This window comes from Arvicanthis niloticus, chromosome 23 (assembly GCF_011762505.2).
Source record: "Arvicanthis niloticus isolate mArvNil1 chromosome 23, mArvNil1.pat.X, whole genome shotgun sequence".
Lineage (NCBI taxonomy): Eukaryota > Metazoa > Chordata > Mammalia > Rodentia > Muridae > Arvicanthis > Arvicanthis niloticus.
Window position 1 is genome coordinate 1,589,171 of NC_133430.1, and position 14,354 is coordinate 1,603,524.

At 36.5% G+C, this 14,354-nt stretch overlaps 1 protein-coding gene across 1 annotated transcript in view; it reads left to right on the forward strand.

Moving 5' to 3' along the window:
- Sp4 (Sp4 transcription factor) overlaps window positions 1-5,636 on the forward strand; it is a 62,395-nt gene extending 56,759 nt beyond the window's left edge. The window contains exon 6 of the mRNA XM_076920921.1: window positions 1,970-5,636. Coding sequence (XP_076777036.1) covers window positions 1,970-2,217 — 248 coding nt within the window. The 3' untranslated portion in view covers window positions 2,218-5,636. The remainder of the gene's footprint in view (window positions 1-1,969) is intronic.
- Window positions 5,637-14,354: the final 8,718 nt, after the last annotated feature.

A 14,354-nucleotide genomic window follows, 5' to 3' on the forward strand; every position in this document is an offset into this window, starting at 1 on the left:
TATCAACTGATTTATTAATTAGATTCTTTATTCAGAAAAGGTAATCATGAATTCTGAAAGCCCAAGCATTATTGGAATAGTAGAAATAATTTTAACTATAAAATTGAATGATCTATAGGTAATATAAGCATTCTTCATATCCTTGAAGTAAAGTCCATGATGGTATTTGTTGAATATATTGGGTATCTTACCCAATATAGCAGAAAACACTTTGGTCATTGAGCTAAAAGAACTCATTTTGTTCATGAAAATATACTTGAAGTTAATTCAGTAACCAAATGGATGAGTGGACAAGCTGGGAATCCACACAGAACATGTCACCACTGTTTCCTGCTTGCCATTTGTCACAGAGTGGCTGTAGGCTAGAATATCTGGATTACTTACTGAGTAATTCTTACTGGGTTGATAGATCTGAATGGTGGCCATAAATTTAAGAGTAGAAGTTGAAGTCAGAAATTGTCTTGCACAAATAGTCTACAGGAATCTGTTGGAAAGTGACTGAGTTTGTGAATATTGCAATTAATAAGTATTTGCTAAACTGTCACTGTGTAGATTTATCTCCAGCTGTGTATGTATAGAAGGCTCCCATTTTTCAAGCCATCACCCTCTGGTCTATAAATCACACTTGGTGGCTATGAAATAATGGTGGTCTGTGGTGTAACATAAAAAGCCCATAAAAAATTCTGTGGCTTACAGGCAAGCTAATGAGTTCATGAGCCTCAGGTTAGTCAGCTATATAAAATAAACATAAATAAAGGCTGTATACTGAAAGCTCTTTCTTTTATGGTAAAAAAGCAGGTAAATGACTTCAAGACTTTCTCAGATGTATTTAATTTCCATCCTCACTTAGTATCAGCATTCATAATATTCAGGCTCTGCTGCCTGTACTTTTAATGCCTCTTAGAATTATGTCCAATGCATTTATTTAGCCTTTAAAAGAAAAATTCTGAATTGTAAATACAGTCAATATAAATATCTGATGTAGAAAATTTTGAAATTATAGATTTTCTCTGGGTTAAAAAAAAATCTACTGAATGGATCTGCATATTATCTGAGTTCTGTTATTCCACCAGGAAAATTCCATTTCACTGGCAGGACAGTTGTAGAAGGAAGGACTAAAGCTAGTCGTGTTAGCATTTGTAAACATCAGGATGGTACAGTCTACCAAGTCTCATGTGTTCTGTCCTGTTACTCAAAAAGAGGAGGTCTCTTTTTCCTTTTTAGTTAACATTTGGTTTTTATTTCAGTGAGTAGAAGTAGTCCTAATTAGAACTGTCTTATATTTTGTAGAAAACATGTTTAAGGATAAAACTATTATCATTGTTCCCTGGAAGCTTAAAGCTGTATTTAATTTGTAATATATATTCCCAGCTCCCAATTTTTACTTACAGAACCTCAGCATGTTACTAAAGTCTTAGCTTAAAATAGTTTCTAAGATATGTCATGCCTCTCAAGCTTAAAGGCGAGAGCCAGCTATCAACTAACTACAACACACGTGGCCTTGCCCACTGTCTTTTGTTAGCTGGTAGAGAATGTCAAGAGTTCTTTTGTTAGGAATACTTTTATTTTGTGAATGGGGAAACTGAGGCTCAGTCCCCAACCTTCCCCATGCCCCACACCCACCCCTTAGTTCAGGGCAAAAACATGTAAGGTCTTTTATTCTCAGCCACACTGTTTTTCTTCTACATCGTTTGCTTGATAGTTTTTTGTTGTTTGTTGTTTGTTTTGTTTTTAACAGAAAGCTGGAGATAATTCAGTGGTAGAGGTCTTGCCTATCATGAACAAGGCTCTGGATTTGCCCCTGCCATCATAGAAAGAAGAAGAAAATATTGTATACCTGCTTAAACTAGGGATATCTATATATATTATGTCTTATTAAAGCAGAATATATTTGGAAGAATAATTACTAAAAATTAAAATTTCATTTAAGTAAAATGTATATAATTATGTTTACTTCTTATGTTTACAGGTGAAAAGAGATTTGAATGTCCAGAATGTTCTAAAAGGTTTATGCGGAGTGATCACCTCTCCAAGCACGTCAAAACTCACCAGAATAAGAAAGGAGGTGGGACAGCTCTTGCCATTGTTACCTCCGGAGAACTGGACTCGTCCGTTACAGAGGTGCTTGGCTCTCCACGGATTGTCACAGTTGCCGCCATTTCTCAAGATTCGAATCCAGCAACTCCCAATGTTTCAACAAACATGGAAGAATTCTGAAACGCTATTTATAACAAAGACCTCTAGTGCTGCACTTAAGTTTACACACCTTTGAAAATCTGGAAACGGGCTGGTCAAGTGGATTACAGAGTAGGAAATCACGTTCGCATCCTTGGCATCTCTAAGTATTCCAGGGATTTTGTTCAACACGTAAAGTGTTGAATTTTTTAAAAATAGGAAAAGAAACCAATATACTGGAAACAGAAAAGTATTTCTTCCATGGTATAAGTTGCTGTAGTTTTTTGGAAATACATCACATAACTTTTAAACAGAATCTTCCCTCCTTTAATATCCTGTGTTGTTGACATGTCTAAAGAGACAGACCACACTAAAATTTGCAGGCTGGGCCTTAATTGGACTTTCTCTGTTTGGAAGAACTTTGTTAAAATTTTAGTCAGTAATAACTTAAATACATTTCTTCTACTGTCTAGCACAGAAAACAGATTGTTATCTGACAATAGGGATAATACTGTGTTTCTTTAGCTTGGTTTTTGGAAATACCTATTCAAAAATAGTTTTGGCCGTCTTTTCTAAATATCAAAAATTCTTCAAAAGTTGAATTAGGATACATTGTTCCAAAATAGTAATCTGAGCTGTGTCTCAGATCTTTATTACACTACATTATAGTAGTGTGTGTGCAGACAATCAGTGAAACCCAATTATTTTCTCCATTTTGGAGACACAAGAGGACCTTAGAGCTAAATCTTAGGTTAAATTTTAGATTGAAACCTTAGGAAAATGCTGGGGGAAAATGTGTTAGAACAGAATTGATGATAGCCTCAGAAAGGCAAGGCAAAGCAGTTTAACAATATTTTAAAGTTAGGGTTGACTGTGTGCCTAACCCTGTGTTCAATAGCGAAATTTCATTTTAAATGTTCATATTGGAAATACTTGCATAGATTATAGATCTGTGTAATTTCATATTCTGTAAATATGAGTTGTGTTGACAATATGCAGGATTCTTTATGCTTTGGTAGCCAAAGAAAGAATTATCATACTTTTCAAGGCCAGAATAAAATTTTTTTTTTGGTTTTTTTTTTTTATTTTTATTTTTTTTTTTTTTTTTTTTTTTTTTTGGTTTTTTGAGACAGGGTTTCTCTGTGTAGCCCTGGCTGTCCTGGAACTCACTCTGTAGATCAGGCTGGCCTCAAACTCAGAAATCCACCTGTCTCTGCCTCCCAAGTGCTGGGATTAAAGGCATGCACCACCACTGCCTGGCTAAGAAAATTATTTTTAATTACGTTATAATCTTTTTTTTTTCTTTACTAAAAATTGGCAAATCCCATTTTGTTTCTAGTATTGTGTTAGGCTAATTAGGAACATATATCACAGTGATATCTTTATGTTATATCAATAACAGAATTTTCCCTAAAGGTCTAGACAGCTTAACAAATGTATAATAGATATGATATTATGAAGCAAAAATTATTTTTGGAAAACCAGAATACTTTTCAGTCAAATACTGACTTAAAATATATTTCATTGTTCAAGGGTCTTAGAGAGCAGTGTCTTATTAGGAAAAATGGCCAAACGTTTCATATGAAAAACAATTGGATTATGCTAATAGATTAAACATTGGTAAGACACTTCATGTTTTTAGAACGTATTTACACAGAATCATAACTATTGAAACAGACCATTTGGAAACTAAAGTTTTTACCTACTTCCTTTTTTACCATCATTGGTTTGAATATAGACATATGGTTTCTTGTGCATTCTTTATTATTTCAGGAAAAGTACTACTCATGAGAATTCTCTTCCAAAATTGTGATGTCTCATGTATTTTTTGATGAAGGAGAAATACTGTAATGATCACTGTTTACACTATGTACACTTTAGGCCAGCCCTTTGTAGCGTTATATAAAACTGAAGGTCTTTTGTGCTTTCGGTTTGTATAAAAAAGCTTTGAGATTAAAGGAAAAAATTTTTACACTGTGGTTATAAATTTCAAGTTTCTTAAAGCTTTTGTAGACTTGTAACAGAGTCTTTAAATTTTAGTTGGATTTTGTAAATTGTTTTGTATATTTTATTTAATGTACTCTTAACAGCTGATGGATCTGGCTTTAAAACATCAGAATCAGTTTGTTGTTTTGTCTGGTACAGAGGAGCATTTGGTAATGTTAATTTTAATTTTATTATATTGGAGCTGAAACATCAAATATATTTTATCTATCATGCTACACAATCAGTGCTATCAATTTTTTTTATGCAAAGAGACTTTCTTAATGTTTTAATCATGTTTTCTCCAAGCGATACTTTCTGTTGTTTGCACCAAGTATGAGCACTCTGCATCACTGTTCCACAAGCCAGTTTTATGCAACCCACGTACGCTCATCAGAAGTGCAAGTTGTCCTCATCAACAATGAGGTCTATTGTACATGTATCAGACTGAATCTGGATAACCTTAGAGCATATAAAATAACCTGTCAGCAGGCACATTTCACCACTGAAATCAGACCTATTTTGGCAGTCTGTTCTGCATACCATTCTGAGTCCACCTTTCTTTCTGTCTGACAGCAATCATAGATTTCAGTGTCCTGTGTTTGACTCGGTGGGATGTAGCTGTGGTAAGGCACAGATACGCAGTACAGTCTTGTGAAGGGCATTTCTCTGCTTACTCTCTTGACACCATTATGAAGCTTTTCTTTGTAAAATTATCAGTGCGAAGCTCTGTATTTACCATGGTAGAACTCCAGTGTTAGAATAGTTTTCTCTTACAGTATACTTTCTTTGGTTAGGTTTGTGTATGTGTTGCTGATTACATTAGAAATTGATGTTAAGTCATTATTTATCACACTCATGAGAGCAGTAATACAAGTGTGTAATCTAGGAGAAAAAGTTAATTTGTCAAACTTAGATAAGCATGATGTTTAGGTCCTATTTTTCAATTTTATAACTGTTTTATTGCAACAATATTTGTACTTAAGTCTCCATTTTAATGCCTTGTGGTGTTTTTTTATGCATGTCACTAAGTTGTCATCCCACATAAATTGATGTGCAGCGTAGGGTATTAAATCTACATAATGATTTTAAAACAGATATAGTTGATGGTAAAATGTAAATGTTTTGCAAAAATTCCTTATAAAAAGTTTCGTAGTAACATTTCACTTGTAAATTTTTTGTAAAAAAGGAAATGAAAAAAAAAAAAAAAGATGAATCCAGAAAAAAACAAACCTGTTTTCCCATATTCTAGAATTTAGACAATTTATTCTGCCAGCAAAGCCTCTGGGGCTGTAATTGACATTTTTACAGTGCTGATTTGTATAAAATTTGTTTTTTGTGGATTTGGAAATAAAATCATGTACAAGTTGTTGCCTGCAGTAACAATTGCAAGTAACCTATTAAAGTCCCCTTGGGTTGAACATGCCTCTTTTAATTATGTATACTATAGAGCAGCAATAAAGTGTTTAAACTACCAACCTTCTCATCACGGTGAACACTGAAAATTTAAAATCCTCTCACTAAAACATATATTGGCAACCCTTCTTAATCCTGGTTTTAAGATCTGATCAACATGCCTCTGAAAATACCACCAAAGAACACCAGTTTAAACTGCATGTTAATCTGTGACCATTGCTATAGACATTTGTGGAAATTAAATTTTGATTTAGAGACACTTTATTTAAATAACTTTAATCAATAAATGTTAGGAAATTGATGGTCTAAAAAATGAAAAACAAAATTAAAATACTATTTAAGGTCACATCAATATTTAAGTTCACTTAGAAGCAGTGTAGGCGTGGAAAAGTCTGTAAGGGAGAGCTGTCTTCCTTCTGGGAGAGACTTGCATGTCTCACAGAAACCTTACTGCCACAAGAGTCCATTACAGTATGACTTGAATGGACACATGTCTAAGTGTGCAGAGACAGCAGAGCTGTAGGGGAGAACTGTGGGATGTTAGGCACAAAAGGAAGTGAGCTGCCCACAAGCTTTATTTAAACATGGAGTAGATAGGGTGGTTACTGTCTGGGTGCATAGCTTGTATGGCAGTGTAAGGGCATGGCTCCATTACAGTGCACATACCTACATAGCATAACAGTGATCAAAACAAGAAGCAGTTAAATTTATGCTCCTCTACCAAGTAACACCTTTATCAAAAGCTTTCATATCAAAAGTAAAGGTACCCATCATAACCAGAACTGCTTAACTATGCCTGAATCTTATTCCCCTGAGTTCTTTATTTAAGCCCAAAGCTCATGTTGCTACCCCAAAGATAAACTTGGGGTGGGGTAGTCTTTAACCTCTTTATGTATTCCTTGCCAGTGAGCACCAATTAAATTTTTACTTTTTAAACCTCCCCAAAACACATCCATGTTTCAATTTCCTGAAAGGTTAACATATGTACTTATCAGGATGACACTGCATGAAAAGATAATGAAATTTAAAACCTGAAACTTTTAAGTCCAGTAAGGGTCTGGTTTCTAAGCTAGGAATTCAACCACATGAGCAAGACTGGAATGTAAAGTAGGATCAGTCATGATCACACTGCTCACATGAAACTATTGAGTGTGGAGCTAAAAGCAGTGGTTACACCCACTGTTGTAATAGTTGTGGTTGACAGTGTCTTGCTAAAGATGACCTTGAAGTCAGAAAAGTCAGGTTTGACACAGCTTTTCTCTATTTAAAGTTTAGGTGTAAGTTATAGGGGTACTGAGACTTCAGATGCCAGTAAGAAATGGAATTCTTAGGTTCCTCAGTGATTGTTGTCCGTGCTGTGATGTGCATAATATGTAATTGTATTGCAGGATTTTAAAGGCATTTTCTAAGATTTGCTGGTTGGCATAGCCTTGGGTTCTGCTTCTATTAGTTGCAGGTTGCAATGAAATCATTTATTTTCGGATACCTGAGCAAGAGCTCAGGTGGTGGGAAGCAAGGAAAGAAGGGGGAAAGGAAAGAGCACAGAGGGCTGTTGGTAATGCAGGAGTTACTCTCCATGGTGATAGCACTTGGAAAAAAAGGAGCCAGTGTTCAGACGGGGCTCCTGATTTAGTTGTTGTTGAACTATTAGTCTTACTGCATTGTGTCCTTATTTGCACAATTATGATTGACACTGTAGTAAGTACACCTAACATCTGGTAAGCAGTAGCATTCACAGTAGCTAACCCAGAAGGGGTTACTTTATTCATGATACTGTGCCAAAACAGCATACGCTGGACAGCTTATAGACAATTGAAAGAAGCCCAAAGTCGCAGTTCAGTGTCCCTTGACAACAAATGGTCCCTTCACATAGTAGGATGAGGTGGTTTTCTGAGGGCCTTTTTTGTTTCATGGAGCACTAATACCATTTCAGAAGGATACCATTTTTATGATCTTACTGCATCTTAAGAGGCCCCCACCTCCTCTGCTATGTTGGTAATTGGATTTCAACATGGGGATCTGAAGAGACAAAGCCATCAGACCCAGCAGGAGGCGTTGAATAGTTCCCAACAAGATTAATGGTGAAATGCATGGAAACAGAGCATCATATTGCAAAGCTGGCTCTCTAAATTACATCAAAGGAACTGCAGTGAGAATTTCCCATTTCAAGCATATTTTTCTCAAGCTGAGCTAGTATGAGGTACTGTACCTCAGGATTACACGATAGCACCCTCTCCCTCTGGAGTGGCATGATTCACTGGGAACAAGACTGAAGATATTGAAGCATATCGAGATTGTGCCTCCTGGGAGGAGCCAAAGCAGGGCAAGTAAGGATGCCCAGGTTTTGAGACAGCTGAGAAAGCTCATCTGGTTGCAGTGATCAGACACCAGCAAGGGATGGGAGGCAGGAAGAGATAAACCTGCACAGATGCCTCGAGCAACAGTTCATCTTTGCAGCCTACCTTTCTAGGTAGTTGGCTTGGTTTAAAGTGTGTTATTTATTATCCTGCTATGAAATGCAGTCTAATAAATATTTTATTTATAGTATTTTTGTGATGTGGAAGCTATAATAAAGTTATATTTTCTGCTGATAAAATTGTTTCTAGCTTGTATAATTTTATGCCGGAATTAAAGGTATGAGTAATTCATGGTGCTATGTAAATGGCATCATGATTTCTAATTACTTGATCACCTAACAAGTTGGAAAACCACTACTGAGGAAAATACCATAAAAGTAAGCAAGCTAACAAAAAAGAAAAATACCCAATTCAATAATTAGTTACACCTTTAGTGTAACTGTATTATATCTTTACAGTAGCTTTTGCTTTGTGTATGTGTTTGGTGGAGTGTTATATCTTGATGCTTTGTAAGAATGAAGTTTATGAGTTACTGTATTCCTTTCTGATTTCGTGGACAGAAAAATATTGTTGAAAGGATCAAATAATTTTGATGGTCATATATTAGTTTATCTAAAGAACCCGAGGTGGTGGCGGATGTTCGTGTTGTTTATTTGGCTTTGTTTTTCATAATGTAGATGGCAGTTTGTATTAAAAATCTGTAAATTGGTCCACAGCTTCTGTAAGTAACTGGAAGTACTTTTCTTTGATATCCCATTTGTGAACAAAACTTACTTATGAAAAAAGTGAAAAAATAAGCAGACCTGGCAGATTTCCTGGAGTCTTGCAGACTTGGGCATCTTTCTGTATTTTTAGGAAAAGAATTATCTTGCTGATAAAGGTGAAGTTTAAATATTAATTTAATTAAACTTATTTGAATCTATGATCTTGGCAATTCTTGAAAGCATTAACATTATGAGGTAAGAATCCCCTCCCCTTGAAAATAAACACAAATAAATACTTCTGCTTATATACTTTATTCTGATGGAATTTTGATTAGATTTGTTAACTGAATGTTTGTGTCTTTTAGGAAAATAGAAAATGCCTTTATTCTAGCATTCAGAATAATCCCAAAGTATGATTTTCAGAAAACCCCAGACAAACTCTTCTCTGGTAATTTTTCTGTTTTAAGCTGGAAAGTTGCCACAGACTAGAACTGAAATCCATGTAGCTTGTTCCAGAGGTTCATGCTGTGCTTTTTAATTTATCTTACCTAGTTGGTGATAAATTAAAAAGGCAGCGACAATTGAGGTTCTACATATCTAGATAAAAAGATAAGTTACCCTATTACAAGTTTAGTCTATTTCCCTTAAATTATTATTTAAAAACAAGGTCTCTGTTTCCATATCTGCGGTTTGGTACTTCCAAATTAATTTTAGAACATAATCTTCAAGGAGATTGTGCCAAGAGTGGAAATTTTACAAGGGACTGTCCCAGGGGCACACTTGTGAAAGGCTCCAGAGAGTTAGATTGGCCTCCCCTCCCCGACCCCCCATGTAAATATACACAGAGAAGATGCCGTCTGTGAACCAGAGTGTGAGCCATCACCTGACACAATCTAAGAGTCTTTACTTTGGGCCTCCCAGCCCCAAGACCTGAGAGATTCATGTTGTTGATAAGCTGCTTAATTTGTGGTATGTTTATTATTGCAGCTCATACAAAGACCAGGGTGACCATCAAGGTACTTAATGAAGCCCAAAGCACAAAGTCCAGTTAGCAAAGGAGATGTACATAGTGACAGAGGAAAACTCCCAGACTAACAGCTCTTCCTCTGCTTCACTTTGCTGGATCCAGGGTCGTTGTAGGGGAGTTGGAAACTAAAAGTGCCTATTACCTTCTGGTATGTGGAACATTCTCAATATTTTAATAACCAGTATGGTCCCAAATGGCATTAAGCTCTGTTTATACCCTTGCTTTTGATATTTGAATGGAAAAACTCAGTTCATCAAACATCCATTTAACTGCTAAAAAAAATTTTGTAAAGCCCATGCTTTAGGTAATACTTTGTTTAAACATGAAAATACAGGCAGAAGTCCTTTTACTTCAAAATCATTAGGGTTGACTAAAGACTTCCCATAAAACTTGTATAACAGGATACAAATTAACTTGATCATCATACCTTGAGCAATTTAAAAAGGTAAATCAGAGAACTGGTTAATAGATTAATAACCAGTTATAATAAGATTAATAATCTTGTTAATAGATTAACAAGATCAATTTCTTCCAAAAGTTTTCTTTGCTATTTATGAATGTAGGGTATGAGCAATTACTTTATACACTGCTGAGAACCTCATCCTTTATCCTGCAACTTGGTGTTCTATTGCCTAAAAATTTCCATTTATACTTATGAAAGCTTCTCTAGACATTTCATCATTTCTTACTCTCATACACTGAAGAACAAATAAAAGTGCACCTTCATACCAGAGATGAAATTTCCATTCATGGTTTTGTCTGGGTGTTAGATTTTTATTGTTTTCTTTACCTTGTTTTTGAGATAGAGTCTCCTGTAGTCTACCCTGGTCTTGAACTTGATATATAGCCAAGGAAGATCTTGAACGCCCGAGCCCTTTGCTTCTACATCCCTCTCAAATGCTAGGGCTACAGTCATGCATCACCACACCAGGTCTGAATGTCAGCTTACCCCCACCTCCACTCCCTATTACCCTACTTTTTAAGATTTTTGTGTAGCCTAGACTAACCTGAAACTTGATACAACATTGAACTCTTGATCGATCTGCCTATATTTTCAAGTGTTGGGATTACAGATGTGAGCCCCCATGCCCACTCTTGAGAAGTAGTTTTTAAGTTGCCATATTTGTTCATATCCAAGTGTTTAGTAGATGCAGACTAATCACCCTCTGGTAAGTATAGACTGCACTTAATGACTTACTTCTAATACATAGACAATGTACAGACAAGACACTTGGAGAGTGAATCATACAAAATCACTGTGGCCTCTCTCTTAGCTGTTTGCCTTTATTTGTCCTTCCAGGGAGGCCTGATGCCATTACATAGCATCAGAGGCCCTGGAGGTGAGAAAGTAGCACCTCTGGATCCCAAGTGAGTCCAGGGAGGACAACCACCCCAGTCCACTCTTAGGATGACTTGCCTCAGCCCATAGAGACCCTTGGCCAGGGATATCAGACATAGCTGCTTTGACCAATATCCAACAGCTCAGATTCTTAGTCCAGTATGAGCTGTTGGATATTGTTCAAAGCACCGTGTTTGGGGAGGGGAGTAATCTGTCCCAGCACAATAGATAACTAATAGGCTACAATTCCTCAATTACCTGTCAGTGTCATCTGAGCCATTAAGAACATTGATAAACTTAACACATTTGTTTACAGGATTCTTCACTGGGGTCTGCAAGATTTCCTCTCACTAGCCATTTCCAAGCAAGGTCTACTGCAGATGTATAGATGGAAGAATGACAACACACTTACCTCATGGAAGACCACAGATGTAAGATAGCAATTTGAGAGAGTATGGGGAGGGGGTGTTATGTCCACTGCAGGACCCATAAACTACATTTATATTAAATTCTGTTCATTTACTTTGTACTCCCATGACCCTTGCTTCTTCTGATAAGACTGTCATCTTGTCCATCTCAGGACAAGCCTAATGTTTACAGAGGTGACTGTGTTGACATTCTCCATGTCCCATAGCGAAACGGTGCCTTAAATTTCACATCTCCCATCCTTAGCAACTCTGAGTAGGCTTCAAGCAGGGTGTGGGGGAGTTGCTTTTTCTATGGACAAGAAATTGCTTCTGGTGGTTGATGAGGGATTCTATGCTGGTGGAATCTGAGGCATCAATAAGGGTATATTTGTCCTTGGAAATTTGGAAATATTCCAGTGCCATATAATATTCTGTATCCTGTATTTATCATCAGAATATTAGAAAAATCCATACTTAAGAAGAAAAGCAAACAGTGCTTACTGACCGGTTCCTGAAGAAAGCTTCCCATGTACATAACCAGAGTGAATTTTTAAAAAATGGATACACAACCAAAGGAAATAGAAGAAGAAAGGTTTGCCAGAAAAAAAAAAAAAAAAACTACGTAGGTGTTCTCCTTCAATCCTGCTCCTCTAAACAACAAACCATGTAGGACAGATTTTTGTAAACTGTTCTTCTCTAGCAAATGTAAAGATAAATGTTATCTATTTACTGCCTCCATGCCTTCACCATGGCAAATCCTTCCTTACCCCCACCCTTCTCAGCACCTGACTTTCAGTACATTTTCTTAATCTGGTCTCCAGTCGAGGTGTAACTGACAGAAATAGAAAGTTGATGGTTAATACCACTGGGAAGAGAACTCAGGAATAATTAAACCAACCCTCCTTGTAATTTTGCTCCTTGACATTATTTGAATGATTTATTCTCGTTCCTTCCCTGGAGTTAGAGTTCCTGAAGAAAAGCTGCTTTTTTGCTCTGGCCTCTGACATTTTGTTAATCTCTCTCTTTTTTTTTTTATGTTACTTTTGACCCTTCCCCTTCAGAGGCTCTGGTTCCCAACAGAACTTCACCCATCTCAGATCTCACAAGTCCATTCCTCCTGAGTGTCTCTGAGGTGTCCTTGCCAGTTTAGCAGATACTTGTTTGTTGAGACGAGGTCTCACAGTGTAACTCTGGTTTGCCTAGAACTCACTCTGTAGACCAGGCTGGCATAGAACTCAACAATATCTGCCTGCCTCTGCCTCCCAAGGCACGTGCTAAGATTAAAGGCACCTGCCAGGTCCATTCATTTTATCAATTATTTGAACAGTAATGTTGCTAGAGGATCCATGTTAGATGCTGAAGGTTATGAGAAAATAAACAAAAGACATGGTCATGGTGTCTATGTGTTAAGAGAGTGGACAGGAAGATCAGAAAGCCTGACACAAAGCTTTCAAAACTAGCATATGGAGGAAACCGGCAGAGGAAGGCTGGAAACTTACTGGTGCCCACTGACATTTCACAGTATCTGATTCATTGTCATACTAAAGCACACACCCATGGAGAGTTCAGATGGTAATGAGATATGTGACACATGCATAGGCCCCTGATGTCTAAGCTGCTAAACTTTCTCTGCTCCAGCCCCCTTCCTCCCTTGGAAGTGTATTACTTTTTGTCTTCTTTTAACTACTTTATTTCTCTCTCTCTCTCTCTCTCTCTCTCTCTCTCTCTCTCTCTCTCTCTCTCTCTCTCTCTCTCTCATTACCTTAGAAAAGTGCAGGGATCTTTATGGTATATGGTGATTTCAATACATGGTCTCCAGTTGGTGGAACTGTTTGGGAAGGATTATAAGGCATGGCCTTGGGAGAGGTGTCACTGGAGGCAGGCTTTGAGATTTCCAAATACTTTTGCCATTCTCACAGTGTCCGCCCTCTGTTTCTGTGTTGTGGGCTGGATGTGAGCTCTTGGCTGCTGCTCTAGCACCATGTCTGTCTGCCTCCTGCAGTGTTCTCTGCAGTGCTGATGATGGACTCCAGTCCCTCTGGAACCGTAAGCCCCTAATAAACCTTTCCTTCTATAAGCTCCTTGGTCATGGTATTTTGTCACAGCAATAGAACAGTAACTAACATGTGGGTTTCCATACACAGTTTTGGATATCCTGTCCATCATCCCCTGCTCTCTCCCATCTCTCCATTCCCCATTCCCATCCCATCATCCCCTGCTCTCTCCCACCTCCCCATTCCTCAGCCCCATTTATGCCTTCCACCTCCAGAAGCTTTCTTTCCACTTTCAAATCCTATGTGTTCTATTACGCTCTCTACTTCCCTCCCTTAAGGCATCTCTTTTTTCTCTCGTGGGTCCTTCTCTAGTTTCCTGTATCTATACACACTCATGCCTGCACAAATAAAACACATAAAAAAATACAATCTAGATTCCTCATAAAGGAAAGGAAAGGAAACATGCAGCATTTGTCTTTTTGGCCCTAGTTTATCAGGCTTAATATAGTTTCCAGGTCCATCTATTTCCCTGCAGGTTTTATGTGTCTTTAGTACTCAATAAAAATCTATTTATATATATAGTGTACATATACATTATATATCACATTTAGTTATGCATTGATGACTTGCTAAAGATGGACACTGCTTCCATTTCCATGTTAATGTGAATACAGTAGCAGTGAAGTTGGATAAACCAGTGTCTCTATATGGAGATTTTATATATATATATATATATATATATATATATATATATATATATAATATATATTATATAATATAATATATAATATATAATATATAATATATAATATAATATATAATATATTATTATATATTATATTATATATTATATAATATATAATATATTATATATAATATAATATGTATAATATTATATATATATATATATACATATATATATATATATATATATATATATATATATGCGCCT